A 25,367-nucleotide genomic window follows, 5' to 3' on the forward strand; every position below is an offset into this window, starting at 1 on the left:
GCACTGCATTACACGTCTAAAACAGCAACCATGAAATGTGGCCTTTCTAAACATAATGTTACCCCATGCTTCTTTAAGGAAGCACCATACAAGGCCAAAAAACTCTAGAGAGGTTCATTCATGGCTGTATCAGCAGCAAATGCTTTGCTACATGAAGGACACTAAAAGCTTTGGTGTGAGGCTCAGGGAGGGCTGGGAGCAAGGCAGAGCTCTGGTGTACCATTGCAACCACCCCCCGCTGGCAGAGCGTCGGTGTTTGTAGGAAGACACTGTCCTAGATATCTCTCGAAATTTGCACCTGTGTCAGCAGGTTGCACACGAAGAATTTCTCGTTCCCTCCTTGTTTCCTGCCCAGCAGGTTACCATGTCCTGTGCTGCCAGTGGGTTTTGTGTCACTGCGGGGACTGTAACAGCTACCAGGAGGTATGGAAGCACTTACAAAAGGAAAAGCAACAAGCCCTCTTTGAACTGAAGGTGAAGACTGGGGCAGTCTGGGAGACGCTAGCTGTGCCATGAGCACTTGCAGCCCCCTCGGCTCCTGGGGCTGTCTCCAATGGAGGGGTTTCATTTCCTCAAACTGCTTCTTGCTTGAGGTCACGCCCCGCAAACCTCTTTTCAAGCAACGATTGTTCACATTTCTGCTGTGACTCTAAGCTGGAAGGATCCCCATTAATGAATAAACTTTGTACAGGCACAATCTTGGGGCAGCACTCTTGTCTAGAAACTAATGGAAAATGAATATGAAGATTTACTTCCATCAATTGCCCAATCTACATGTTGCAAAATGTAACTAAACATGCAGCTGGTTAAATACATACTTACAACCCCTGTCAAGTCCTTTCTGCCAACCCAGATGTGGGAGTGTTGCCCCTCCTGGGTGAGGATGGGAGGGATATGGGACAGGAGGTACCCAGTCCTAGGAGCCAGCAGGTATTTTGGGCAAGAGTTGGAAAGGAGAAAATAACAAGTGTAACCTGCAGAGCAAAAGTGAATTGGCATCTTAAGTGGGCTTTTGCTGCAAATAAGTGTGCACATGGGTGTGAGCAGGTAGTGCAGGAGCTGCCCAGCAGGATGACGTGAATGCAGATGAGTGGTGCTGGCAGAGACTCACTGGGGTTGGTGCCCTCCCACAGCCCCTGTCTTTGCACGAGAAAGCACAGGTCCACCGGGCTGCTGGATCCCCCTGGCTGGGATCCCTCTGCAGCGAGTGGGTGGGCAGGAGGGCCTGCAGGAAACCCTCCTGCACTGCACCTGAGGGTGCAAGGAGGGTTAACGCACCTGGGGTCTGGGGCCTCATCCTGGGAGGTGCTCATCTCTGATGTGAGGGGGACCAGCACCCCTCTGGACAGGGCCTCCTCACCCCCGAGGACACTGCCAGGGCCCAGTGATCCTCAGGGCTCTCCCTCATGGCCTTTGCACACAGGAAGATGTAAAGCTTCCTCCAACTGGGACCCCAAGCTGCGGTTTACTCCGAACCAGAGCAGCTATGCCTTGAATGATTTGGTGCAGCTGAGCTGTGCTGGGGAGTATCTGCCATCGGTCCCACAGATCAGATGCATTTCCAGCGGGACCCAGACCTCGTGCAATGGGACTGCCACCTGCAAGGGTAAGCACAGCCCCACATCACCCTGACACCGGGGTCCTGAGCTGGCACCAGACCCTCCATTACATGGTCATGTCTCAGCCCCTCCTGGGTGACAGGCCAGGAATGGGGGACCTGGATGCCTTGGCTTTTTCTCCTGTCCTGGCAGTGCCAGGGCACCTTTTGTCTCAGCATCTTGCTGCGGGCAGCTGCCAGGGGTCTGTGCTCCTGGGGAGGGGTTCAAAGGCAGGAACAAGGGTCCCATCACGGGGGGCTACTGTAAGCCCTGTGCCTTCAAACAGTGCCTGGGCATATGGCCGAGGTGGTAGGAGTGGAAGGAACTTTGTGTGAAGGCTGGGGAGGAGCCCAGTCCCTGGTCAGCCTTACCCAAATTGAGCCAGAGTGAGGAAGCCTACGAGTCTGTAGGGATGGATTGGGCTGCTCTTGGAGTGGCCTGCTGCCACCCTTAACTCTGCTCTAAGCTGCAAGAGAGGGATTTAGAGATGAATGTGGTAACCAAAGGAGCTGGACAGCGTCAAAATCAGGGCAATAGACCCCACAGCAGGCCCTTTCCCATTCTCCTTATACCCGCTCCTTCTCCTCTGTGCAGAGAGATGCCATCAGCCCTAGTGGGACTCAAGGCTCAACTTTGTCCCAAAGCAGAGGTTTTACAGGCTCAATGAAGAACTGACACTGAGCTGCCTTACAGGGGACACTCCTCCCCTTCCTGTGATCAGATGTACACCCTTGCATTTCCTCGTGGTGTTGAATGCTGACACCACAGTCAGTCATGGCAAAGCCTGAGTCCCCCCTCCTGCCTGAGCATCCTCTGTCCCCAAGGACTCTCACAACTTCTCCCTGACAGGAAATTGCCCAAAACCCCAGTGGGATCAAAGACTTTCGTTTGTAACAAACAAAAATAATTAGAGACTGAATGAAGAACTGACGCTGACTTGCTCTGGAGATCTCAAGCCATCCTTCCCCAAGATCAAATGTGCAAGAGAATTTCTACGAGTGAGTTCTGGAGAACCAGTCTATGGAGATGCCTTAGACATTTGCACTGACCATATGGCACTGTTAAAGGGTGAGTGAGTCTTGCTGATCACTCCTTGGCTCTCCAGTTGCTGAATCAGCTTATGGATGGGAATCAGGGAGTCTCGGTTGGTGCGATATTGCTGCCGGTGCACCATTGTGGTGGTAGCGATCGGCACCTGTTGGTCTTCGACCTTCAGCAACCCCACAACAGAGGGGTCCTCCGAGAGACCAGGCAAGGTGGACAGCTGTTTAATTTCCTCCGTCTCCAAGGCAGCTATACCAAAAGCCCACCGGTACCCTTTTGGGTCCTTGAAATACCCTCTCCTGAGGTAGTCTATGCCAAGGATGCACGGAGCCTCTGGGCCAGTCACAATGGGGTGCTTCTGCCACCCATTCCCAGTTAGACTCACTTCGGCTTCCAATACAGTTAGCTGTTGGGAACCCCCCGTCACCCCAGAAATACAGATGGGTTCTGCCCCTTTATAGCTTGATGGCATTAGGGTACACTGTGCACCGGTGTCCACTAGAGCCTTATACTCCTGTGGGTCCGATGTGCCAGGCCACCGAATCCACACAGTCCAGTAAACCCGGTTGTGCCTTTCCTCCCCCTGGCTGGAGGCAGGGCCCCTCTAGTCCTCATCACAGTATTCGTTTCTCATTTCTTGTACGTACGAATCAGAAGTTTCTTCATTAAGACCAGGAGTAAGATCAGCCCTTCTACTCTGTCTGGGGAACTGCCCGCTGGAAACTGGAGCAGCAATTGTCCTGGAAGAACCCCTTTCTGGGATTGTTTTTCCTTGCAACTCACGTCCCCGTGCCCCTAGGGCTGAGGTAGGTTTTCCATCTCACTTCCTCATGTCCTCTCCGTGGTCACGCAGGTAAAACCATAGGGTGCCCCATGGTGTGTACCCTTTATACTCTCTCTCTTGAGCAAAAGAACGCTGACTCCTAATAGCCGAGATATTGGTCCGTACAGGTGAGGAGTAGGACCTATCCTCTTTGAATTTCTGGAACTCCCGGGAGAGTTTCTCCACAGCTGAGATGAGGGAAGATGAGAGACTTTCTTCGTATTGCCGGAGTTGGCCAGCCAATTCATCTACCATTTGTTCCTCTCCATCTTTCCAGGTCATCACTGCCAATGAATTGGCATATGACGATGATGCGCTCCTTATAAACTTCCGCCACATGGGTCGTGTGCACTTGACTTCATCTGGATCTTTGGATAGCTGTTCATTGCTCAGGTCATCATAAATCACCTCCAGCACAGCTAATTCTCTCAGAAACTGGATACCCTTCTCCATGGTGGCCCACTTGCCTGGGCTACATATGACATCTTCCTTGAAGGGATAACTTCCCTTCATGCTTGACAAGAGTCGCCTCCAAAGGCTGAGGACTCGTGTCCCTTTTCCAATCGCTTCGTCAATGCCCCCTTCCCTAGAAAGGGATCCCAGCTGCTTGGCTTCCCTACCCTCTAATTCCAGGCTACTGGGCCTGTTATCCCAGCATCGGAGCAGCCAGGTGACAATATGCTCACCTGGACGACGGCTGAAATCTTTTCGTATATCCCGCAGCTCACTCAGGGATAGAGATCGGGTGGTCACTGCCTCATTTATGAGTTCTTCCTCTTCTTCCTCCCCGATCAGCGGCCGGCTCTCCTCCTCCTGTTCTCGTGATGGCCCTTCTCCAGGGTAGTCGTACAGTTCTTCCTCCGGTTCCCTTTTAGAAGAAGCTTCTTCCTCCCTTACTAAACGAGCCGACTTCCGCTTCCAAGATTTCTTCTTGTGTACAGGGGCGACTGATACCGGCACAGGCTGGTTCTTTGGTTCAGCCACAGGGCCTGTCACCGGGGTCTGAGTGGCCGCAGGGCCTGTTGCCGGAGTCTGAGTCGCCGCAGTGCCTGTCACTGGGGTCTGAGTGGCCGCAGGGCCTGTCGCTACTTTTGGACTGACCACAGGGTGTGTCGTTTTACTGTCAGAGCCAGAGACCTTCTCTTCCCTTTGAGGGTACTGAATGGTGTTGAACAGGGCTCGGTAGGCATGGGCCAGGCCCCAGCGCGTTGCCATGATCTGCAGCTCTCTGGAGTTGCCAGGGTGACAGCATACTTTGTCCAAATATTCTACTAACTCTTCAGGATTCTGCACTTGCTCAGGGCTGAAGTTCCAAAACACTGGGGGTGCCCATCGGCCTAGGTACTTGCCCATCTTGTCCCACACACCCTGCCACTCATAACTATCCAGCCTTGGGGCAGATCTCTGGATGATATTCTTAAATTGCTTACCAACTTTAGACAAAACCTAAACAATATTCCAAAGAAGTACCAATAGAAGTATCTTAACTGCCCAAGGATGTTCAAAATACTGAAAAGTTACTGTAATGAAGGAGGGAACATCATAGAAGAAGGTAGTGACACTGCCATTCTGTATTTCCTCCGTAAAAAAACTCTCAGAGGAAGAACTGTAATTGCTAGTTGTCTCCACAAAGTGGTATCCGTAGTACAGTTATGGCTTCATTACGAAACTCACATACCAAATTAAGCCCAAGGTCAATGTTTTAAAAATAAACCTCCAAAGTGGAACATCACTAATGACTGCAGACCACAGCAAACTGCAAAACCCAACACCAATCTTTAACATGTACAGCAAAAAAATGAGCACGATGCAGATTAGACAAACCAATATCGAGAACAGAGAAACCAACATTGTGACCCACAACTGTTAACAGATATAAATTCCTTAATACGCTCCGGTTAATCTGTTATTATCTCAAACCCTTCGAGCCCCACGTTGGGCGCCAAAAAGGACTGCTGTCGTTTAACCTCAGTTGGCAACTGATTACCACACAGCCGCTCGCTCACTCCCCCCCACCCGGTGGGATGGGGGAGAGAATTGGAACAGCACAAGTGAGAAAAACTCGTGGGTTGAGATAAAAACAGTTTAATAATTGAAATAAAATAACAATAATAATAATAATGTAATAATAGTAATAATACACAGAGCAAGTGATGCACAGTGCAATTGCTCACCACCCGCCGACCGATGCCCAGCCAGTCCCTGAGCAGCGGCCCCCCCGGCCAGCTTTCCCCAGTTTATGTACTGAGCATGACGTCACATGGTATGGAATGTCCCTTTGGCCAGTTTGGCTGTGCCCCCTCCCAGCTTCTTGTGCACCTCCAGCCTTCTCAGTCGGTAGAGCATGGGAAGCTGAAAAGTCCTTGGCTAGTGTAAGCATTACCTAGCAACAACTAAAACATCGGTGCCTTATCAACTTTGTTCTCATCCTAAATCCAAAACACAGCACTGTACCAGCTACTAGGAAGAAAATTAACTCTATCCCTGCCGAAACCCGGACACCCGTGCAGGTGAGGGACCCTGGGGACATCTCCTGCAGCCCCAGGAGTTGGAGTGGAGGGAATTGAAGGGAGCCCTGAGTGCCCGGGGCTGGGTCAGCCCTTGGCTTGGGGGTGGAGGCTATGGAGGATGCACCTGGGGGAAGAGCGATGCCCTCCCTCGGGTGATGGGGATGCGGGGCTGCCCCGGGCAGGGACAGAGCTGTGCTGATTGTGGGGATGGCCATGTGCAGGCAGCCCAGCATTCGGGGGAGATGGGTAGGGAGAGACAACCCAGGAAACTCCCTGCTTCAGGCTAAGAGTGTCCACGGACACAAGGGTGGGTGGAGGAGGTTCAGGGATGAGTGATCATTCATGCTTCAGGTGCACAAGGAGAGCCCCCTCCCAGCAAGCCTTGCCGAGGGGTCATGTCATGGCAGATGGACGTGTCGCCTTCCCTCTTCCCTTCAGTGGCTGGAGGGATTGCTGGGGATTGCTGATACCCCACCACCTACCCCTGCTCCAGCTTATCACCTCCCACCCCAACTAACACCCACTTTCTCCTCTGCCAGAAACATGCCAAAGACCACGGTGGGACCCAAGACTCCGACTGGCACCAAACCAGGAGAATTACAAGAATAATAAAGAAGTGATGCTGAGCTGTCCTGAGTGTTTCCAGCCACCCTTCACCCACGTCAAATGTGCGAGCGAAGTCCAGTCCATCAGCAACAGGAAACCTGTATACACAGACCCATGGCTGGGAAGGGACAGCAAAGGTGACTGGATCCGCATTTGGTCCAGTGTGGAGTGCATTGGTAAAAGAGGCGTCAGGAGCTCTCCTGGGTGCCCTGCTCTACTCCAAACTGAATGATTGCTCATATGCCACCACCTACCCCTGCCCGACCTTGTCACCTCCCACCCCAACTAACACCCCCTTTCTCCTCTGCCAGAAATGTGCCAAAAACCACGGTGGGACTCAAGACTCCAGCTGGCACCAAACCAGGAGAATTACAAGAAGAATGAAGAAGTGATGCTGAGCTGTCCTGAGGGTTTCCAGCCATCCGTCACCTACATCAAATGTGCGAGCGAAGTCCAGCCTGTCAGTCATGGTGTTGTAGGAATTATACAGCCACCACCTAGACCACGATAGGAATTATGCGGACGCCAACTCAACAGGGCTCATCCCTAGGTTCCGCTTTTTAACAGATCAGATCAACTCTTTTGTATATATTTATTCATAATGCATGCGATCTACAGCTCAAGCTGGGCGCCTCTCAAGAGGGACACTGCTTGTCGATTGTTACCGGATTTTATAGTCTCTATAGGTCGCTTGATTTCCTGATGGCACTTCTGCTCATTCAATCCTGTTCGCAGAGTCTGGGGTCTTGTCGTCTTCTGATTTACTCTCGCAGCCTCCAGGCACCCTTTTTGTCTGTGTCTTGAGACATTTCCTTATCTTTTGTTACAGAATATTCTGTACTTAAAGTTTTACTTATACTTCCTTACCTACTGGTTATATTTCCATAGATAAAAACAAAGGTTAAAGTACAATTCATGCGGCCTAAGGCTTCATTTATTTAGTCACTAGTGCTAAGCTCTGGCACAAATTAGTCTCTCACTACACATGGGAAACCTGTATACACAGACCCATGTCTGGGAAGGGACAGCAGAGGTGGCTGGATCCGCATTCAGTCCAGCGTGGAGTGCATCGGTAAGGGAGGCATCAGGAACTCTCCTGGCTTTCCCACAGGGGAAGGCAGACTGTGCATGCTGAAAGCAGTGGGTGCGCTCTGTGACAGTGAGGACAGGGAGGCTGGGCCCTCTGCCCAGGGTGCAAGGGGACGGTGCCAGGTGTCTTAGGAGCAGTGTAGCTCTGCTCCCACCCCTTGCTGGTGAATATGGTAGTCCGTGGCAGCACTGGGGGAGCAAGTCCCCTGATGGCCCCAGTGCCTGGGCTCTCACTCTCGTGGACAGTGTACAGCGTGACCTGCAGGATGGTCCTGTGCAGGGGCAGGATGCTGGGAATGTCTGCAGGTGACAGCATGGAAAGGTCATGGTTCTCCCATGGGGTCAGTGCCATGAAGTTTGATGGCTGTAAAAGCAGCTCCTGCAAGGCCAGGATGAAATGTGTCCCGTTGTGCTCTCTCCCGTGGCACCAGAGGATGACTCCAGCCACACAACTCAGAGGGCATGAGGCCAGAAGAACCCCTTTGTTGCTCCCTGTGAGCTGTGATGTAACCCAGCTGGGGACACACTGTCCTTCGCTTCCCTCTGTCCCCCCGCCATGTCCTGATGTTTGACTGAATGGGGGCAGTTGCCTCAAGCAGTGGAAATTCTCCCAGATTTTCATGTCCAGATTCTGAGCGCACCGTGACCCCAAACTCCTCCTGCTCCCCTACCCAGAGACCTGGAGTGACCAGTTTCAGCCTCTTGCTTCCCCTCCCTCCCGGCTGGGTGGGGAGCAGGGCTGCCTGACTGCAGCACCCTTGCAAGGCTGGGAGGGGAAAGGAAGGAAGTGACCCTCTTGCAATGTTTCCTTCACAGAGGTCCTCCAGGTTGTCCCTGGGACCTTGGAGTTTTCCACAAACAGCATCAAACTGAACTGGACCTGCAGGATCCCTGACGCCTGCCAGTGCATGCAGGCCACGTGCCGTCTGGCAGTGCCTTCCTCCCCTCCCTGTGAGGTTGAGGAGGTGAAGGGAGGGGAGATGCTACATGGCCAGGAGGAAACATTTGCCTGTCCCCCTCTGCAGCCTTTCACTGTCTACAGTGTCACCATCTCCCTGCCCCCCAGCACAATCCTGTTCACACAGCTGCTCAGGACAAAGGAAATGGGTATGTGCCCACCTACATGAAATATAAAGGTGCCCTTCACCTGGCAGCTCAGCCCAAGCATCCACTCCCTGCAGCGATGGTCCTGCGTTCGGGGCTGCTTGGAGCCTGTGGGGCTCAGGGGAAGGGGCAGTGCAGGGCCCTGGAGCACAGCACATCCCCACCTCACTCTCCCCCTTCTCACCACACCATTGCTGCTCCTGTTGCTGTGGCACATGCACCCTTTGTGGGGGACAAACCCTGCTTGGGGGGTCCCTTTGCAGCCTGTCCCCTAGGCCAGGAGCTGCCTGCACCCTGCTCTGGGCTCAGCCCCTCCTAGCTGGCCCCGTGCATGACCCTGACCTCCTGTGCTTCCAGTGCCAGACAAACCAGAGAAGCTGTGGCTAGATGCTAGCATGGGGTCCCTCAGGTGGAAGGCGCTGCCCTCCTGCAAAGGGAAGATCATTGGATACCAGGTACCAGGGGACCATGGACTCCCCGCGGTCCCCCTCACCTTGCCAGGCGCCTCTCTGCCTGGAGCTGTGTGCAGGCAGCCTGGGTAGAGCAGGGAAGAGAAGGCTGTGATGAGTTGCGGGAGGAAAGAGAAGTTCAGGGCTCCTCTTGTGGGGGATGTCACCACAGTGCCTGCTATGTTACATTACCATACCAGTGACCTGGCCTCAGGCTGCCGTGGCGTCCATGACATGTCCCCATCGCAAGGGACGGCCGTACTTCCCTTCTGCCCCATTGCCCGGCCCCCCAAGGCAGCAAGGTGAGTGCAGCCCCTGGCAGCTCTGCTCTCCACAGCCCTGAGATGGGTTTCCCCACTGGCAGTGCCTGCCCGCAGCCACCTCCGTCCCGCTCTCCCCGTCCCCATCTCCCCCAGCCCTCTCACCGCCCTGCCTTGCAGGGAGCACCAGCTCATTGCAGCCGCGACGCACAACAGCACAGCGGTGGAAGGCACCTGCTTGGGGGAGCCACAGCCCTTCGATGCCAGCCGGCAGCCCGGCACCCACACGGCCACCGTGCTCAACCTCACCACCCCCACGGACTTTGTGCTGGGCGCCGGGATCCGCGAGCAGGGTTACCACAACGCTGCCCTCCGGCCAGTCTGGGACTACATGGCCCTTTCTCCGCCTCGTCCGCCACTCACAGCAGGTACCCATCACAGGGGGCTCCTGCTCCTGGGGGACGCTGCCAGCCGGGGCCGGGCCCCTTGGCTGGGTCTGGGCCAGCCACCAAAGGCAAATGGCAGTGCCGCACAGGATCTGCTCCCGGACCCTGTGCTGAGAGCCTGGGCGCCTTAGCGGGACAGTGTCCCCAGGGTCCTTGTCCACAGCTGGGGCATTTGGTGGCCGTGGGTGGGAAGCCTTTGCCCCCCAGGGTGGGCAGCGGGGCAGGAGTGGCCTGAGCTCTCCCTCCCATCTCCTCCAACAGGCAGAGAAGTTCACCTGCGTGTGCTACACCTTCTCTGTTGGTAAGTGGGCTCCTCACTCCCTGTGCCCAAGGCTCTCTCCTGCATCCTCCCTTTTCCCAGCCTGGCTGCTTCCCGTGGAGAGGAGCTGGCTGAGCACAAGAGTGGCGGGGTCTCGTTGTGGGGGGGCAGAGGAAACCTTTCGTTTCCCATACATGGGGGTGCTGCTATAATCAACTCCTACTTCCATCTTCTTGGAAGTTCTCTGGATCTTGAGGCTATCTATGGTAGATGAGCTTTGGGCAACCTCGGGCCACTTGGGCAGGTGTGGCACAGCTGGCAGCTGGACACTGTGCAGCATCCCTGCCATCATCGCATTTGCATCTTAGTCCTAGTGCTCCCCTGGTGCATGTGCACCCCAGAAACACAAACACCTCACCAGGCTCTGGCCATGCCTGGAGACAGTCAGGGAGACAGGGCCCATGCTGAAGGGTATCACGCCAAGCAAGCACCTACTCTTTCTGCACCAGCTTAGCTATTCTCCAATGCAAAGCCTGTGGTGGGAGATGAGGGAAGCTGCTTTTCACCCCACACCCCTATGGGATCTCCTGCTGCCTGGTTCAGGCTGTGCGAGAGCCTGAGTCTGGGCTGTGCTGGTTGCAGGGCAGGGGCCAGTGCCTCTGCTGGGCAGGATGGTCGTGGTTATGGCTCTAATGCTGGTCGCCGTGGCTCTCCTGGCACTGGGGATTTTCCTGCTCTTCCTGCTCTTCAGGTCAGTATGTTCCTCACCTCTCCTGCTCTCTGTGCTGCCATGGGGCATTCAGCTCCTTGCGCTGCCAGGGAGTGTCCAAGTGGACCCTGAGATAAAGCAAGATGGGAGGCAGGGCTGTTACATGGGCAACACCCTCTCCTCTGTCTCTCTCTTCTGCTGGTTTATGGGCCTGAATTGCTGTTTTTCAGGCGAAAGTACAACAGTTCAAAAACCTCGGAGAGCAACAGCATTATCCCCCTGTGAAGATGTCGAGGAGATGCAGTATGAGAAAAGTCTTGCATGCCTTGTCTGGACAAGCTGTCTATTAAAAGCACAGGCAGGTTGCTTACAGGTTCTGTAAGGTCCTTATAGGAACAGGGGGATCAGAGCTGGCTGGCATGGGGAAAGGGACACCTCCCAGGAGAGATACCTGCATGGGGAGGGGCAATCTAGGCTTTGGTGGGGTCCTGCCCACCGAAATGCCAGCCCAGTCCCAGCTGCAGTGCTCCAGGGCCAGCCGTTAAGTGCATGCTAAACTCCTGGTCTTGTGATCCCTGTAGGTGTGTGCAAGCTGAACACACAGATCCTGGAGGAGGAACTGCTGGAGGCTCTGAAGAGGTTTAAGAGGACAGAAATAGAGGCAAAACAGACAGAGGATGAATCAATCAACAGGCATGGTGCTGGGCATCTGAGAGAGTATCAGGTCTGGTTTAGCTTTGTTTTCCCATCTGGCTGCACTGTCCACCCAGCCCTGACCCCTTCCTTGGGTGTGCGATGCAGTCAGCCTTGGCCAGCCCCAGAACATGCGCTAATGCAGAGTGCGCTTGTCTTCATAGAATCATAGAATCATAGAATCATTGAGGTTGGAAAAGACCTCTAAGATCATCGAGTCCAACCATCAATCCAACACCACCACCCACTAAGCCATGTCCCTAAGTGCCTCATCTACTCGTCTTTTAAATACCTCCAGGGATGGGGACTCCACCACTTCCCTGGGCAGCCTGTTCCAATGTTTAACCACTCTTTCAGTAAAGAAATTTTTCCTTACATCCAATCTAAACTTCCCCTGGTGCAACTTGAGGCCATTTCCTCTCGTCCTATCGCTAGTTACTTGGGAGAAGAGACCAACACCCACCTCGCTACAACCTCCTTTCAGGTAGTTGTAGAGAGCGATGAGGTCTCCCCTCAGCCTCCTTTTCTCCAGGCTGAACAGTCCCAGTTCCCTCAGCCGCTCCTCATAAGACTTGTGCTCCAGACCCCTCACCAGCCTCGTTGCCCTTCTCTGGACACGCTCCAGCACCTCAACGTCCTTCTTGTAGTGAGGGGCCCAAAACTGAACACAGTATTCGAGGTGCGGCCTTACCAGTGCCGAGTACAGGGGCACGATCACTTCCCTGAAGTGATCTGAAGAAGACCTGAGGTCTTCTTCCTCTGCAGAAACTGGCCTCCACTTTGTTGCACCCCTGCGATGCCAGGAAGGAGCTGTGTAATCAGAGCAAGAACTGCTACAAGAGCATCATCCCATGTAAGCAGAGATCTCCAGGTTTTGGCACAGGCACTTGGAGGTGGTTGGGCAGTACGGGGTGCTGGGCTGGTGTAGGTGCCCCTCCAGCTATTCAGCAATGCTGAGCTCCTCATCTCATCCCCCATGGCCACTGAAACCCAGAGGGATTTTCCAAAATCATCATGTTGGCCCCACTGTTTTATATCCACCTGGAGAATCCTGTTCTGCTCCTCAAATCTCCCTGCAAGCTTAATCATTCATCATTGTATACCTGTTCCTGCTGTTAGTCATTGAACACTGCCATGTCCCATCCAGAGGTGGCTATTTGTGGGAAAGTGGAGGGAGTGACCCAATTTCTATCAAAGCTTAAAGCTCCTCTGGGCCCCACATGGTGTGGATATTTGGCCACTGAATTATCAGTCTTCCCCAAAAACATGTTGCATTTCCTGCTGTGCCATGTCAACTTTCGTCTTGTTAGCTGTTCTTTACCTCTGAACATGTCCTGAGGCCTGTAGTGCTGCTGAGGAGGGAGCAGACAGTCTTAGGCTTTCCTAAATTACATCCCCCTCCTTAAACAGTCACTTTGTTGCTGCCCCAAAGAGACAGTCCACCGACTCCCATCTCCCTTCTCTTTCAGACGATCACTGCCATGCGGTGCTGCAGCCTTCTGACACAGGGAATGGCTACATCAATGCCAGCTCCATGGATGTAGGTAGTGAGGAATTGCTGCCCTGGGCAGGGTAGGAGAGGTGCCTGGCTGCACTGGGCGAGGACAATCCTGCTCACATGGGTGGTCCCAAGGTCTAGCACTTGCTGCCCTCAAGTGCTGGCAGATCTTGGGATGTCACTTTCCTTGTGTCCTCTCTGAGCTGCCCGGAGTACTCTGGATTTGTGTGCAATTCTCATTCCTAACAAAAAGGGACCTGCTTGCAATGTGAGGGGACAGGAGCCAAGATGCAACCCCTGGGTACCTGCTCTCTGTGCTGACTGGGAGTAGTGCTATGGAACACGATATGCTGAGGGCTCTGGGCTCTGGTGCCTGTGGGGATGGGTCCTTTATTTCATTCCTTGTTAAACATTTAATCCGTGTGATCAGAGCTGTTTGAACCTCTCCCCCACAGAGCTACCGGAGTCCACACTTCTTCATTGCAGCTCAAGGTGGGTGCTCCCATCCCTCATACTCAGGAGATGCCAGTCCCTGCTGCACGCCATTTGGGGGGGTAGGGAACTGGGACAGCAGCCTAGGAACTGTTAATGGCTCAGTCCAGGGCCCTGTATCTCCTGGGCCTCTGTCTTGGACAGTGGCTATGGCTGCTGCAGGGCATGGAAGGCTTCAGTGGCAGTTTGGCAGTGACCAGGTGGAGCTGGTCTCTGCACTGCCCAAGCTGAGGACATGGTCCTTCCACCCACACGCCTGGCTTGTTCCCTTTGGTGGCTGGTGTGACAGGGACAAGCCTGCAAATGCCTGACACATCTGCACTCAGTGAACTCGGAGACAGGCTCCTTCCAACCGTGCAAAGCCAGGATGGGTTAGTCTGCTCTGTGCAGCATGCGGTGAGGTCTCAGGCTCCTTGCAAAGCTGCACAAATGCTCTTCAGGAAATAGGACCCTAAATGTGGAAGCAGCTCACGGTCGTCTTGAGGATCTGGATGGGGAAGCCCCTGAAGCAGCAGTGAATCCCTGACGTACCCTGGGTTCACCTGCCCTCCCTCTTCCTTGTCCCAATTTCTAACATAGGTGATGAAGCCAAGGTGCCCAGCACCCCCTGCTAGGTGCTGCTGTGCCCAGGCTGTGAAGTGTTAGTCTCCAGGCAGAGGGAAGCCCAGAGCTGCTCGTAGCCTGGGAACGTCTGTGCCGTGCTTGGGAGCAGCTACACTCATCAGTGATGCTGATGGGCTTAGTGGAGCAGAACAAGGTAGAGAAACCGTCTCAGCCTGTGCTCAGCTCAAGCCTCCCCAGGGCCCAGGCTTCCTTGCCTGCTTTGCTTTGCTCCCAGTGCAGCCGTCAATAAGGGCAGAGAGCAGCTCCACACCACTGCTGGCTTGCAACGCTCCCCTAATGAGTTTGCTAGTGCTTAGCGGTCTCGCTGCTGTTGACAGACCAAGTGCAAGCAGTATTGGCCAGAGCAGGAACAGGTCTATGGGGACTTCATCGTGACACTCAATAACACCAGGACCACCACAGGCCTTGTCACATGCATCTTCTGCCTGCAGAAGGTAAGCCTGGCATGTAGCCATGATGGGGATGCAGGATGCTTCTGGGTTTCAGCAGCTGGTGAAAGCTGTTGGCCGAGAGATGCTGTGGTGAGCCCTGCCTGGTCTCCAGCACTGTCAGGTCAGCTTTGCTATCTCTGGATGCCATGCCAGGGCATCGGCCCCAGGTTTCTGTGCAAGGCAAAGGCAAGCAGTCAGCTCCGGTGGTCACCCCAGCTGAGTATGGACTGATGTACATGGGCAGATCCTGCATCCTTGAGGGCTTGGATGAGATGATCACAAAGGGTATAAAAGCAGTTAAAGGGTATAAAAGCAGTTAAAGGGTATAAAATGGCATCTCTGTACATCCAGGCTTTTCAGGATGATGGGACAGGTGCATGCCTGTCACCTGGGCCAATTTGCAGAGAGTCCACATTGAAGCTCCATGGTCACTTGCAGATCCTAAACCTGAACAGAGAGTTTATAGAATCATAGAATCATAGTGATACCGAATAAAAGAAATACTAAGGAGACATACGGTTCTCTCTGTCGAAACAAAGTAGCTAAATGTTCCGTGGATAGATAGACTGGACATTCCGTAGATCAAAGGAAGCCTTGAAGCTCTGTGTACAGGGGTGGAATAGATAAGGGAGTTATGCTGAAATCAGCTAGCTAGTGCAGCTGGGCCAAAAGACAAACTGTGCAGGCAAAAAGACTGAGTTCAACTAGCGGACACGGTGAGGAAGACTATCGACGACCACCAGAGGACCCTGAAAGATCACCAATGAACATAAGAGCGCATGCGTTAAAGACTTTTACATATGTTAATGAGTTCCAGGAAATAACATGAATATGCTAATGAAATCTAATGAGTATGTATATTCTGATTGTACATAACTCTGGTAATTGAGAGATTCGGCGCACACACTAGGTGGAGTGATCCCCTGTGCGCCTGGCGCCCCAATAAACAATGCCTGCTTTCTAAAACTCCAAATTGAGTCTTAGAGAGTTTTTCACCTGCCGACTTATGGTAACAATAGAATCATTTAGGTTGGAAAAGACCCTTAAGGTCATCGAGTCCAACCGTTAACCTAACACTGCCAAGTCCACCACTAAACCATGTCCCCAAGTGCCACATCTACACGTCTTTTAAATACCTCCAGGGATGGTCACTCAACCACTTCCCTGGGCAGCCTGTTCCATAATCCTTTTGGTGAAGAAATTTTTCCTAATATCCAATCTAAACCTCCCCTGGTGCAACTTGAGGCCATTTCCTCTCATCCTATCACTTGGTACTTGGGAGAAGAGACCAACACCCACCTCGCTTACAACCTCCTTTCGGGTAGTTGTAGAGAGCGATGAGGTCTCCCCTCAGCCTCCTTTTCTCCAGACTAAACAGTCCCAGTTCCCTCAGCCGCTCCTCATAAGACTTGGTCTCCAGACCCCTCACCAGCCTCGTTGCCCTTCTCTGGACACGCTCTAACACCTCAACGTCCTTCTTGTAGTGAGGGGCCCAAAACTGAACACAGTATTTGAGGTGCGGCCTCACCAGTGCCGAGTACAGGGGCACAATCACTTCCCTACTCCTGCTGGCCACACTATTTCTGATACAGGCCAGGATGCCATTGGCCTTCTTGGCCGCCTGGGCACACTGCTGGCTCATGTTCAGCCGGCTGTCGACCAACACCCCCAGGTCCTTTTCCGACAGGCAGCTTTCCAGCCACTCTTCCCCAAGCCTGTAGCGCTGCATGGGGTTGTTGTGGCCGAAGTGCAGGACCCGGCACTTGGCCTTGCTGAATCTCATACAATTGGCCTCGGACCATCGATCCAGCCTGTCCAGATCCCTCTGTAAAGCCTTCCTACCCTCAAGCAGATCAACACTCTGTTGAGGGAATTATGCCACCTGCAGGAATTATGCCACCGTCAACAGGGCTCGGCCCTAGGTTCCTGCTGGAAGAAGATGAGTTGCCAATCCGCTGAGTAAATAAGTGGTTTATTTATCCGACATGCAGAGCAGCTTGAGCTGGGTGCCTCCGAAGAGGGACCCCGAACAAAGAAATCCCTGGGCAATTATACCCTTACAATCTAAATTCCTCACCCCTCACGCGACAGTTCTGACCAGTAGTAATATTAGGGTCTGGGGTCTTCCCGTTCTTCATTGGGTCCCTTCATTGTCTCTAGGTGGGCTGTTTCTTCTCTTATCTCTAAGGTTGCTGCATCAGCTGACAATTGTAGCGGCCTTCCATCTCGAACCGGCTCTCGGGCCTTCTTTTACTTAACTAGGTAAAAGTTCAGCATATCTGGGTGAAAGTTCACAGCTTGTGGCCTAAGGCTTCAGCAAATTTAGCCACTAATGCTAAGCAAGTTATGCTAAACAAGTTCTATATAAGTAGTATACCAAATTGCACAACATGCTCCCACCCAACTTGGTGTCGTCTGCAAACTTACTGAGGGTGCACTCGATCCCCTCATCCAGATCATCGATAAAGATATTAAACAGAACTGGCCCCAATACTGAGCCCTGGGGAACACCACTTGTGACCGGCTGCCAACTAGATTTAACTCCATTCACCATAATGCTTTGGGCCCAGCCATCCAGCCAGTTTTTTACCCAGCGAAGAGTACACCCATCCAAGCCATGAGCAGCCAGTTTCTCCAGGAGAATGCTGTGGGAAACAGTGTCAAAGGCTTTACTAATGGTTTAAGATAACTTACATAATGACATTTCTCATTGAAATTATGGAGAAGGTCATACTGGGTGCTATTGAGAGGCATTTAAAGAACAATGCAATCATCAGGCACGGTCAACATGGGTTCACAAAGAGAAAGTCCTGTTTAACTAATTTGATACCCTTCTACGATAAGGTCACCCACCTAGTGGATGAAGGGAAGGCGGTGGATGTAGCTTTTCTGGATTTTAGTAAGGCTTTTGATACTGTCCCTCACAGCATCCTTCTGGACAAGTTGTCCAACTGTGGGATGAGCAGGTGCACAGTGTGCTGGGTGAAGAACTGGCTGAAGGGCAGAATTCAAAGGGTTACAGTAAATGGGGCTACATCTGTCTGGTGACCGGTCACCAGCGGTGTTCCTCAGGGCTCAATTCCAAGGCCAGTTCTGTTCAATATATTTATCAATGATCTAGATGCAGGAGTTGAATGCACCATTAGCAAATTTGCTGAGGATACCAAACTGGGAGGTGCTGTTGACTCTCTTGAGGGACAAGAGGCCTTGCAGAGGGATCTGGATAGATTGGAGCATTGGGCAATCATCAATGGCATGTAATTTAACAAGTTCAAATGCCGGATTCTGCACCTGGGACAGAGTAACGCCAGGCACAAGTATAAATTGGGAGAGGAGTGGCTGGAGAGCAGCCCTGCAGAAAGGGATCTGGGGGTGCTGGTCGACAGGAGACTCAATATGAGTCAGCAGTGTGCCCTGGCAACTGAGAGGGCAAACCGCATTCTGGGGTGCATCAAACACAATATATCCAGCCAGTCAAAAGCGGTGATTATCCTGCTGTATTTAGCGTTGGTGCAGCCTCTCCTTGAGTATTGTGTGCAGTTCTGGGCCCCACAATTTAAGAAGGATGTTAAGGTCCTTGAATGCGTCCAGAGCAGGGCAACAAAGCTGGTGAAAGGGCTGGAAGGCATGTCCTATGAGGAGCGGCTGAGGACTCTGGGTTTGTCTAGTTTGGAGAAAAGGAGGCTGAGGGGCGACCTCATTGCTCTCTACAGCTTCCTGAGGAGGGGAAGTGGAGAGGGAGGGGCTGAGCTCTTCTCCCTGGTATCCAGTGACAGGACACGTGGGAATGGTTCAAAGCTGCATCAGGGGAGGTTTAGACTTGACATTAGGAAGCATTTCTTTACCGAGAGGGTGGTCAAACACTGGAACAGGCTTCCTAGAGAGGTGGCCAATGCCCCAAGCCTGTCAGTGTTTAAGAGGCATTTGGACAATGCCCTTAATAGCATGCTTTAACTTCTGGTCAGCCCTGAAGTGGTCAGGCAGTTGGACTAGATGATCGTTGTAGGTCCCTTCCAACTGAACTATTCTCTTCTCTTCTCTTCTCTTCTCTTCTCTTTTCTCTTCTCTTCTCTTCTCTTCTCTTCTCTTCTCTTCTCTTCTCTTCTCTTCTCTTCTCTTCTCTTCTTTTCAAGACGGGTACTTCTGCTGAAGTTATACCTCAGATAATAAGCAGAAACTGAAGGAGCTGCAAGGAGGGGAAAACGGGTACAAAATAAAGAAGTTGCAGTTATGCATGTTCTTGTCTTTTTCTTTTCTTGCCCAGAGCAATGTCTAGCTGAAAGGTAAAGCTCCAAGAGCACCTGTTGGTGAGACATAGCAGTTTGTTAGTTCAGGCCAAGTGAATGTGATGTTTAGGGAAAAATACATGATGGGCTGGTATGAAAGTGACTACGTTCATATCAGTGCAGTACCAGCCTTAGGAAATGCCTTATTTGGGGAAGCCAGGGCTTTTTCATGACTGTGGAAAGACTCTACACTGAGATTTTTTTTTTTTCTTCCTCTGGGGCACAAGCTGTATTTACTGCTCTGAGTTCACTGTTCACAGTATGGGGAAGCAGAGAACAAACTGAATTGTGTGGCTGTGTGCTGGGTAAATTTGCCCTTTGCTGTCTGATGAGCTATAGTGGAGCAGTCATTGTGGTGGGAGTGCTGGGGGGAACACTGTGTGCTGGTGCATCCCTGCCATGGTTTTCTCCACTGCTCCCTACTTGTTGGCATCCAATTACTTTGCATAATTTTCCAGGTTAGTTCCTGCTCCCAGCCATGTCTCCCTCTGCAGGCAGGCTGTGCTCTCCCAAGAATGGTGGAGCAGTTTCACTACCTGCTGTGGCCAGACCACGGGGTCCCCAGAAACCCTGCCCAACTCCTGTGCTTAGTGGAGATGGTGAACAAGGTCCTGCACCTGGGTCGGGGCAATCTCAAACATGGATACAGGCTGGGTGATGAGTGGGATTGAGAGCAGCCCTGCGGAGAAGGACTTGGGGATACTGGTGGATGAAAAATTGGATATGAGCTGGCAATGTGCACTAGCAGCCCAGAAAGCCAATCGTATCCTGGGCTGCATAAAAATAAGCGTGGCTAGCAGGTCGAGGGAGGGGATTCTGCCCCTCTGCTCCGCTCTGGTGAGACCCCACCTGGAGTACTGCATCCAGCTCTGGGGCCTCCAGCATAAGAAAGACATGGACCTGCTCAAGCGGGTCCAGAGTATGACAGGTGCACCAGCCCTGATAAAGACTGGGGACATTAAGACCTCTGCGTCCTTACTTTTCGCACCCTTACTTTCGCGCCTTTACGGTGGTGAGTGCTGACCGTCATGTACACACTTTGGGCCAGTAATTATGGTCACGTATAGTCCTCGGGTGAGGAGTAAGAAAGTTAAGGCCCTCAGCCAATTAGAATTGACCACAGATCAGATTTGACTAGGGTATAAATGGAGCCCCGCTGGAGGGCAAGTTGAGTCAGTCCTCCTCGGAGCAGCGGGTCTGCAGTCGGGGACTTTCCCCTTGGGTCAGGACACCGCCCAAGGAAATTCCTCAAGGTTGAGAGCCCTCATCTTATAGGTGAGTGACTGTGCACATTTTGGATCCTCATTTCTAAAGCCAGCTGTGCAGTATTAATTCCTCATACACCATCCTGAACCTGTGGTTTACTGATGTCAGTGTTGAACGATTTGATGAGCCTCATTTCTAGTTAGTTTTCTGCTAAACAATTTTGGTTTAAATAAAGTTTATTTTTTAATCTATCACCTGCCTAATTTGATTTTGTGAGCTTCCACGACACAGAGGAGGGCCACAAAGATGGTCAGGGGGCTGGAGCACCTCCCCTATGAGGACAGGCTGAGAGAGTTGGGGTTGTTTAACCTGGAGAAGAGAAGGCTCCTGGGAGACCTTATAGCGGCCTTCCAGTACTTAAAGGGGGCCTACAGGAAAGATGGGGAGGGACTCTTTCTCAGGGACTGTAGTGATAGGACGAGGGGTAATGGTTTTAAACTGAAAGAGGGTAGGTTTAGATTAGATATTAGAAAGAAATTCTTTACTGTGAGGGTGGTGAGACACTGGAACAAGTTGCCCAGAGAAGTTGTGGATGCCCCCTCCCTGGAAGTGTTCAAGGCCAGGTTGGATGAGGCTTTGAGCAACCTGATCTAGTGGAAGGTATCCTTGCCCATGGCAGGGGGGTTGGAACTAGATGATCTTTAAGGTCCCTTCCAACCCAAACTATTCTATGATTCTATGATTCTATGAACAAGAGGGGGTTGGAAGCACCTGCCAGACACTAGACCCATGCTGGTGCACTGCAGGTACTAGGCTGGGAGCGCTTGGGTGCCAGGGCAAGGCTGGACAGGGCAGTGCTGAACCTCACTTTTCTGTGTCCTCAGCACAGAGATCGGGCAGACAGGTACCTGGACTTCCTCCTGAAGATGGGGAAGGCCGAGGGGAAGGTGGATGTGTTTCACTGCATGCAGAGGCTGCCGGAGCAGCGAGTCAGCATGGTGCAGACCAAGGTGAGGAGAGTTACCTGCTCCCTACACTGTCAGGCTGCAGATCTGCTTCCCACCCTTCCCAGGGATGTGGCGTGCAAAGCCACACTGGCCATGCCATTCATGGTCTAGTCACAGGGACTGGAGCTGCCAGGTGATGGAGACTGCAGGATCTTGTTTTCAACGCTGTGTCCAAACCTAGTTGGGATCCTTGTTCCCCTGAGACCCTCTGAGGTGCCAGCAGCATTCATATGCACCAGTTGTCCTGGTATAGAAGGGCTGTCTTGTAGGCAAGGAGCATGTCCTTCAGGCTTTCGGGATGTCTGCCCTCGTGGCATCTTCTGGGCAGCAGTGTCCTGGCTTAGGGACTACATCCCCATGTCTGCTCAGTGCTGGGACCCTTTGGAGGAAACTGTAGGTTGGGCAGGACCATACAGCTGCTTGTAGTAGGTCAAACTAGTTTACTGGTTTTCTGGTTTTCCTTTCCCAGAGCAGGGGTCTGGTCTGAGAGGGAGCATTAAACCACAGGAAGATGGTCTTGTCTGGGTTATTGCAGTTGCTGGCTGTTTCTCAGAGCAGGGCTGTCTGCACTGAGAGGTGTCTGGCCTCAGGGCCCCATGGCAGGGAGGTGAAGGATGGACCTAGCTCATTCCTGGCACAGGTTGATGTCAGTGAACTGGTGGTCTGGAGTCCCAGGGCTCCTCGTGGAGCTGCTCCAGACTGTGCAGTTGACCCGTGTCCTCATGCAGGAGCAGTATACCTTCTTGTACAAGGTGCTGCTCGAAGGCTTGCTCTGTGGCAGCACTGGGGTCCCAGTGGAGAGCATCACCAGCCATGTTCACTGCCTTTGAGAAACTGAGACCTCGAGGCACAACAATGTTCTTGAGAAGGAGTTCAAGGTACCACCAGGATCTGGTGCACTGGGTCTGGTGCTGTGGGGGCTGGTCTGTGGTGCCTCCCCCCCATTAATGCTCCCCTCCAGCTGTGGGATGGAGACGAGGGAGCATTTCTTTGGGGTGGCTGAAGAAGGAGAGGATCTGACAAGCAGGACTTGCTTGGCTGAATCATCCCTACAGGCCCTGCAGAAATTTTCCGAGTTGTTCCAGCTCCTGCCATGCAGAGAAGCGGAGAAACCCAACAACCAGCCCAAGAACAGCAAGCCAGGGATCCTGCCAGGTACCGCTGGCAAGGCTGGGCTGCCCCTTGCTCTGTGACCCAGTGCCTGAGAGCAGTGCGGGGGGACGATGCTGCCCTGCTGCTTCCCTCCCCAGCACCATAATACTGTTGGGTTCTGCCCAGAGGTCTAAGCATCATTTTTCTGGTTGGCAGTAAATATAAATTAGGCTGGTCCCTCCATGGAACCATCCCTGGTTCCTTCTGGGCTTGCTGGAGGCGTGTGTTCACGGGGTATCCCTGAGACAAACATGTCCCTGGGTCTTATTCTGTCCCAAAGGAGGAGCCCAGATGAGGCATCAGGGAGCAATCAGGAGGGTGGCCTCTGTGCCTCTGCCCATGGAGTTTTGGATATCCCGTGTCAGGCAGCCCTGAGCTGTCATGGCAATGGGGCTGGTCGTGCCCGTTCATCCGAGCCTCTCTAGACCACGCCACAAGGAGCCACGCTGACCCCACCACTTGCAGGGAAAACCCCATACCTCTGTGCGGGGAGAGGATGGCTCATCATTTCTCTCTCTGCCTCTTGCTTCCGCAGCAAATTCCTGCCGGCCCATCCTGATGTCCTTGCTGAATGCAAATGGATCGCTGGGTTACATCAACGCGGTGTTTGCCAACGTAAGGGTCCAGGCCAAGGAGGGGGTGGGAGCTGCTGGGAGCAGCAGAGGCCCCCTGGGCACCACTACTTGAGGCAGGGGTAGACCACGTCACCCCGGTTTGAGATGTCCCAGCCCTGGGGGCTTCTTCACAGTGACTATTTCCCAGCGGTTGGGGCCCTGCTGCCAGGAGTCGGCCCCCGTGATCAGCCTAAGCCCTGCCTGCACACACAGCTCAGCAGGCTGCTGCACAGCCGCTGGCTTTTGCCTGTGTGACTGTTCACTCAACTCCTGCTTAGATTTTGGCTAAACCAGCTCATGCTAAGGCCTGATGTATGCTGGGAGCAGCGCCATTAGGTCAAAGCAAGAGCACCACTAGGCAGGACAGGTGGCCAGAAAGGGCTAAAGGGCCATTATGCAGCTATTATCACCTGGAAATTTCTGTCTCCTGCAGCCATTATCTTTTTTCTGGTAGTTTTGTCAGAACCCACTAACTTATGGAAATGGTATAGACCAAACCTCCAAGCTGGAAGGTATAAAACATCAGCTTACCCAAAAAAGCTTTTGAAGCAGCTGGACTGTTGAGGCTTTCATGCTTCCCGGTGTGATACAGGGGACGCCCGCACGGTGACGGAGGAGGAAGGATGAGCACTCTCACTCTTGGCTAGGTAACTAATTCTTTTTTTTTGCTCATAGGTGCACGATATTGAGAGTTATGGGTTATAAGTTATGAAATCTTATGACTTGAATGGTGAATAAGTGAATTCACATGATAGAATAGTCTGGGCAAAAGGGGATTGAGCCCCTGTTTGTCATGTTTGTTTATTGTATTTCTTAATGAGCTCATGAAATAAAGTTTAAATCACAGAGTACATTGTCCTGTAAATTTGAGAGATCCAAATGGACCGTGACAGCCTACTGGGAGCAGAGCCCGGGTGTGATGAGCCGAGGGGGCAGTGGGGTGCAAAGGATTCCTATTCCAACAGGGGGTCGGAATCTGGTAAGCCGAGTGGCTCAAATTTGCTCTACATAAGACGCATCAAGAGAGGCCCGCAGTGAGAGCTCAGAGGAATCTTATTCCGACAGGGGGTTGGAATCTGGTAATATGGGTGTGGCTGCCTCTACTGATGTACCCCTGCGTACTCCCTTAGGATGCATCCTGAAAAATTGGAGAAGGTTTGGAGGAGATCCCCTAAAGAAAGATAAATTAAAAGCTTATTGTGCCCAATGGTGACCGATGTATGAACTGGATGATGGAGAAAAATGGCCAGAGAATGGATCATTGAATTATAACACTATTTTGCAGTTAATGCTGTTTTGTGGAAGGATGGATAAACGGGATGAGGTTGCATACATCGATTTGTTTTTCGTTTTGAGGCCTGATCATGAAACTCGTAAAAAAAAAAAAATGTAGATTCTGATGGATGATGCTGATGGGATGTATGTATTAGCAGAAAGTGTTAATGGGAAAGGAAAGAAAAAGGGTTGCTGCAAAGAACATGAAAGGAAATGCATTGAGGACAGCGGGGAGGCTGAGGATGTGCAGATGTTGACCCTGAAGGGGGACCCGGCAAATGTGGAAAGAAGGGCTGAAAGAGGGAGGTATAGTAGTGATGGTAGTGATGATGGTGATAGTAAAGAAAACTTTAGTGCAGTCTCCGAGAGAACGAGGGGACAGCATCCCGTTATACAAGCTCCCTTGAGACAGGCAATAGGAATGGAGGGACAACCAGTGTTTGTACATGTCCCGTTTACTACTTCAGATCTATTGAACTGGAAGCAGTCAGTGGGGTCTTATTGGGAAAATGCGGAAGGAATGCATCAAAAACGCAATCTGGCCGCTGTCGTTAAAGACAACAAAAAAAGTTTTTACAAATATATTAATGACAAGAAGAGAGCCAAGGAGAATCTCCATCCTTTATTGGATGCGAGGGGGGGAACATTGTCACTGAGGATGAGGAAAAGGCTGAGGTACTCAATGCCGCCTTTGCCTCAGTCTTTAACAGGCAGACCAGTTATCCTCAGGGTACTCGGCCCCCCGAGCTGGAAGACAGGGATGGTGAGCAGGATGAACCCCCCGTAATCCAAGAGGAAGCAGTCAACGACCTGCTACGCCACCTGGACGCTCACAAGTCTATGGGGCCAGATGGGATCCACCCGAGAGTGCTAAGGGAGCTGGCGGAGGAGCTCGCCAAGCCACTCTCCATCATTTATCAGCAGTCCTGGTTAACGGGGGAGGTCCCGGACGACTGGAGGCTTGCCAATGTGACGCCCATCTACAAGAAGGGCCGGAAGGAGGATCTGGGGAACTACAGGCCTGTCAGCCTGACCTCGGTGCCGGGGAAGATTATGGAGCGGTTCATCTTGAGGGCGCTCACAAGGCATGAGGGGGACAACCAGGGGATCCGGCCTAGCCAGCACGGATTCATGAAAGGCAGGTCCTGCTTGACCAACCTGATCTCCTTCTATGACCAGGTGACCCGCCTAG

General features: G+C 52.5%; 1 protein-coding gene across 1 annotated transcript in view; it reads left to right on the forward strand.

Moving 5' to 3' along the window:
• Positions 1-6,217: 6,217 nt before the first annotated feature.
• Positions 6,218-25,367, forward strand: part of LOC143172201 (receptor-type tyrosine-protein phosphatase epsilon-like) — a 35,354-nt gene continuing 16,204 nt past the window's right edge. Inside the window, 23 exon segments of the mRNA XM_076361444.1 lie at positions 6,218-6,221; positions 6,515-6,757; positions 8,487-8,777; positions 9,132-9,312; positions 9,424-9,525; positions 9,664-9,883; positions 9,885-9,911; positions 10,191-10,230; positions 10,831-10,939; positions 11,128-11,195; positions 11,470-11,621; positions 12,356-12,443; positions 13,060-13,130; positions 13,544-13,580; positions 14,306-14,337; positions 14,522-14,638; positions 19,416-19,542; positions 20,906-20,933; positions 21,012-21,034; positions 21,037-21,137; positions 21,863-22,012; positions 22,190-22,289; positions 22,822-22,907. Of these exon segments, the coding sequence (XP_076217559.1) occupies positions 6,218-6,221; positions 6,515-6,757; positions 8,487-8,777; positions 9,132-9,312; positions 9,424-9,525; positions 9,664-9,883; positions 9,885-9,911; positions 10,191-10,230; positions 10,831-10,939; positions 11,128-11,195; positions 11,470-11,621; positions 12,356-12,443; positions 13,060-13,130; positions 13,544-13,580; positions 14,306-14,337; positions 14,522-14,638; positions 19,416-19,542; positions 20,906-20,933; positions 21,012-21,034; positions 21,037-21,137; positions 21,863-22,012; positions 22,190-22,289; positions 22,822-22,907 (2,397 nt within the window).

This window comes from Aptenodytes patagonicus, chromosome W (assembly GCF_965638725.1).
Source record: "Aptenodytes patagonicus chromosome W, bAptPat1.pri.cur, whole genome shotgun sequence".
Classification (NCBI taxonomy): domain Eukaryota; kingdom Metazoa; phylum Chordata; class Aves; order Sphenisciformes; family Spheniscidae; genus Aptenodytes; species Aptenodytes patagonicus.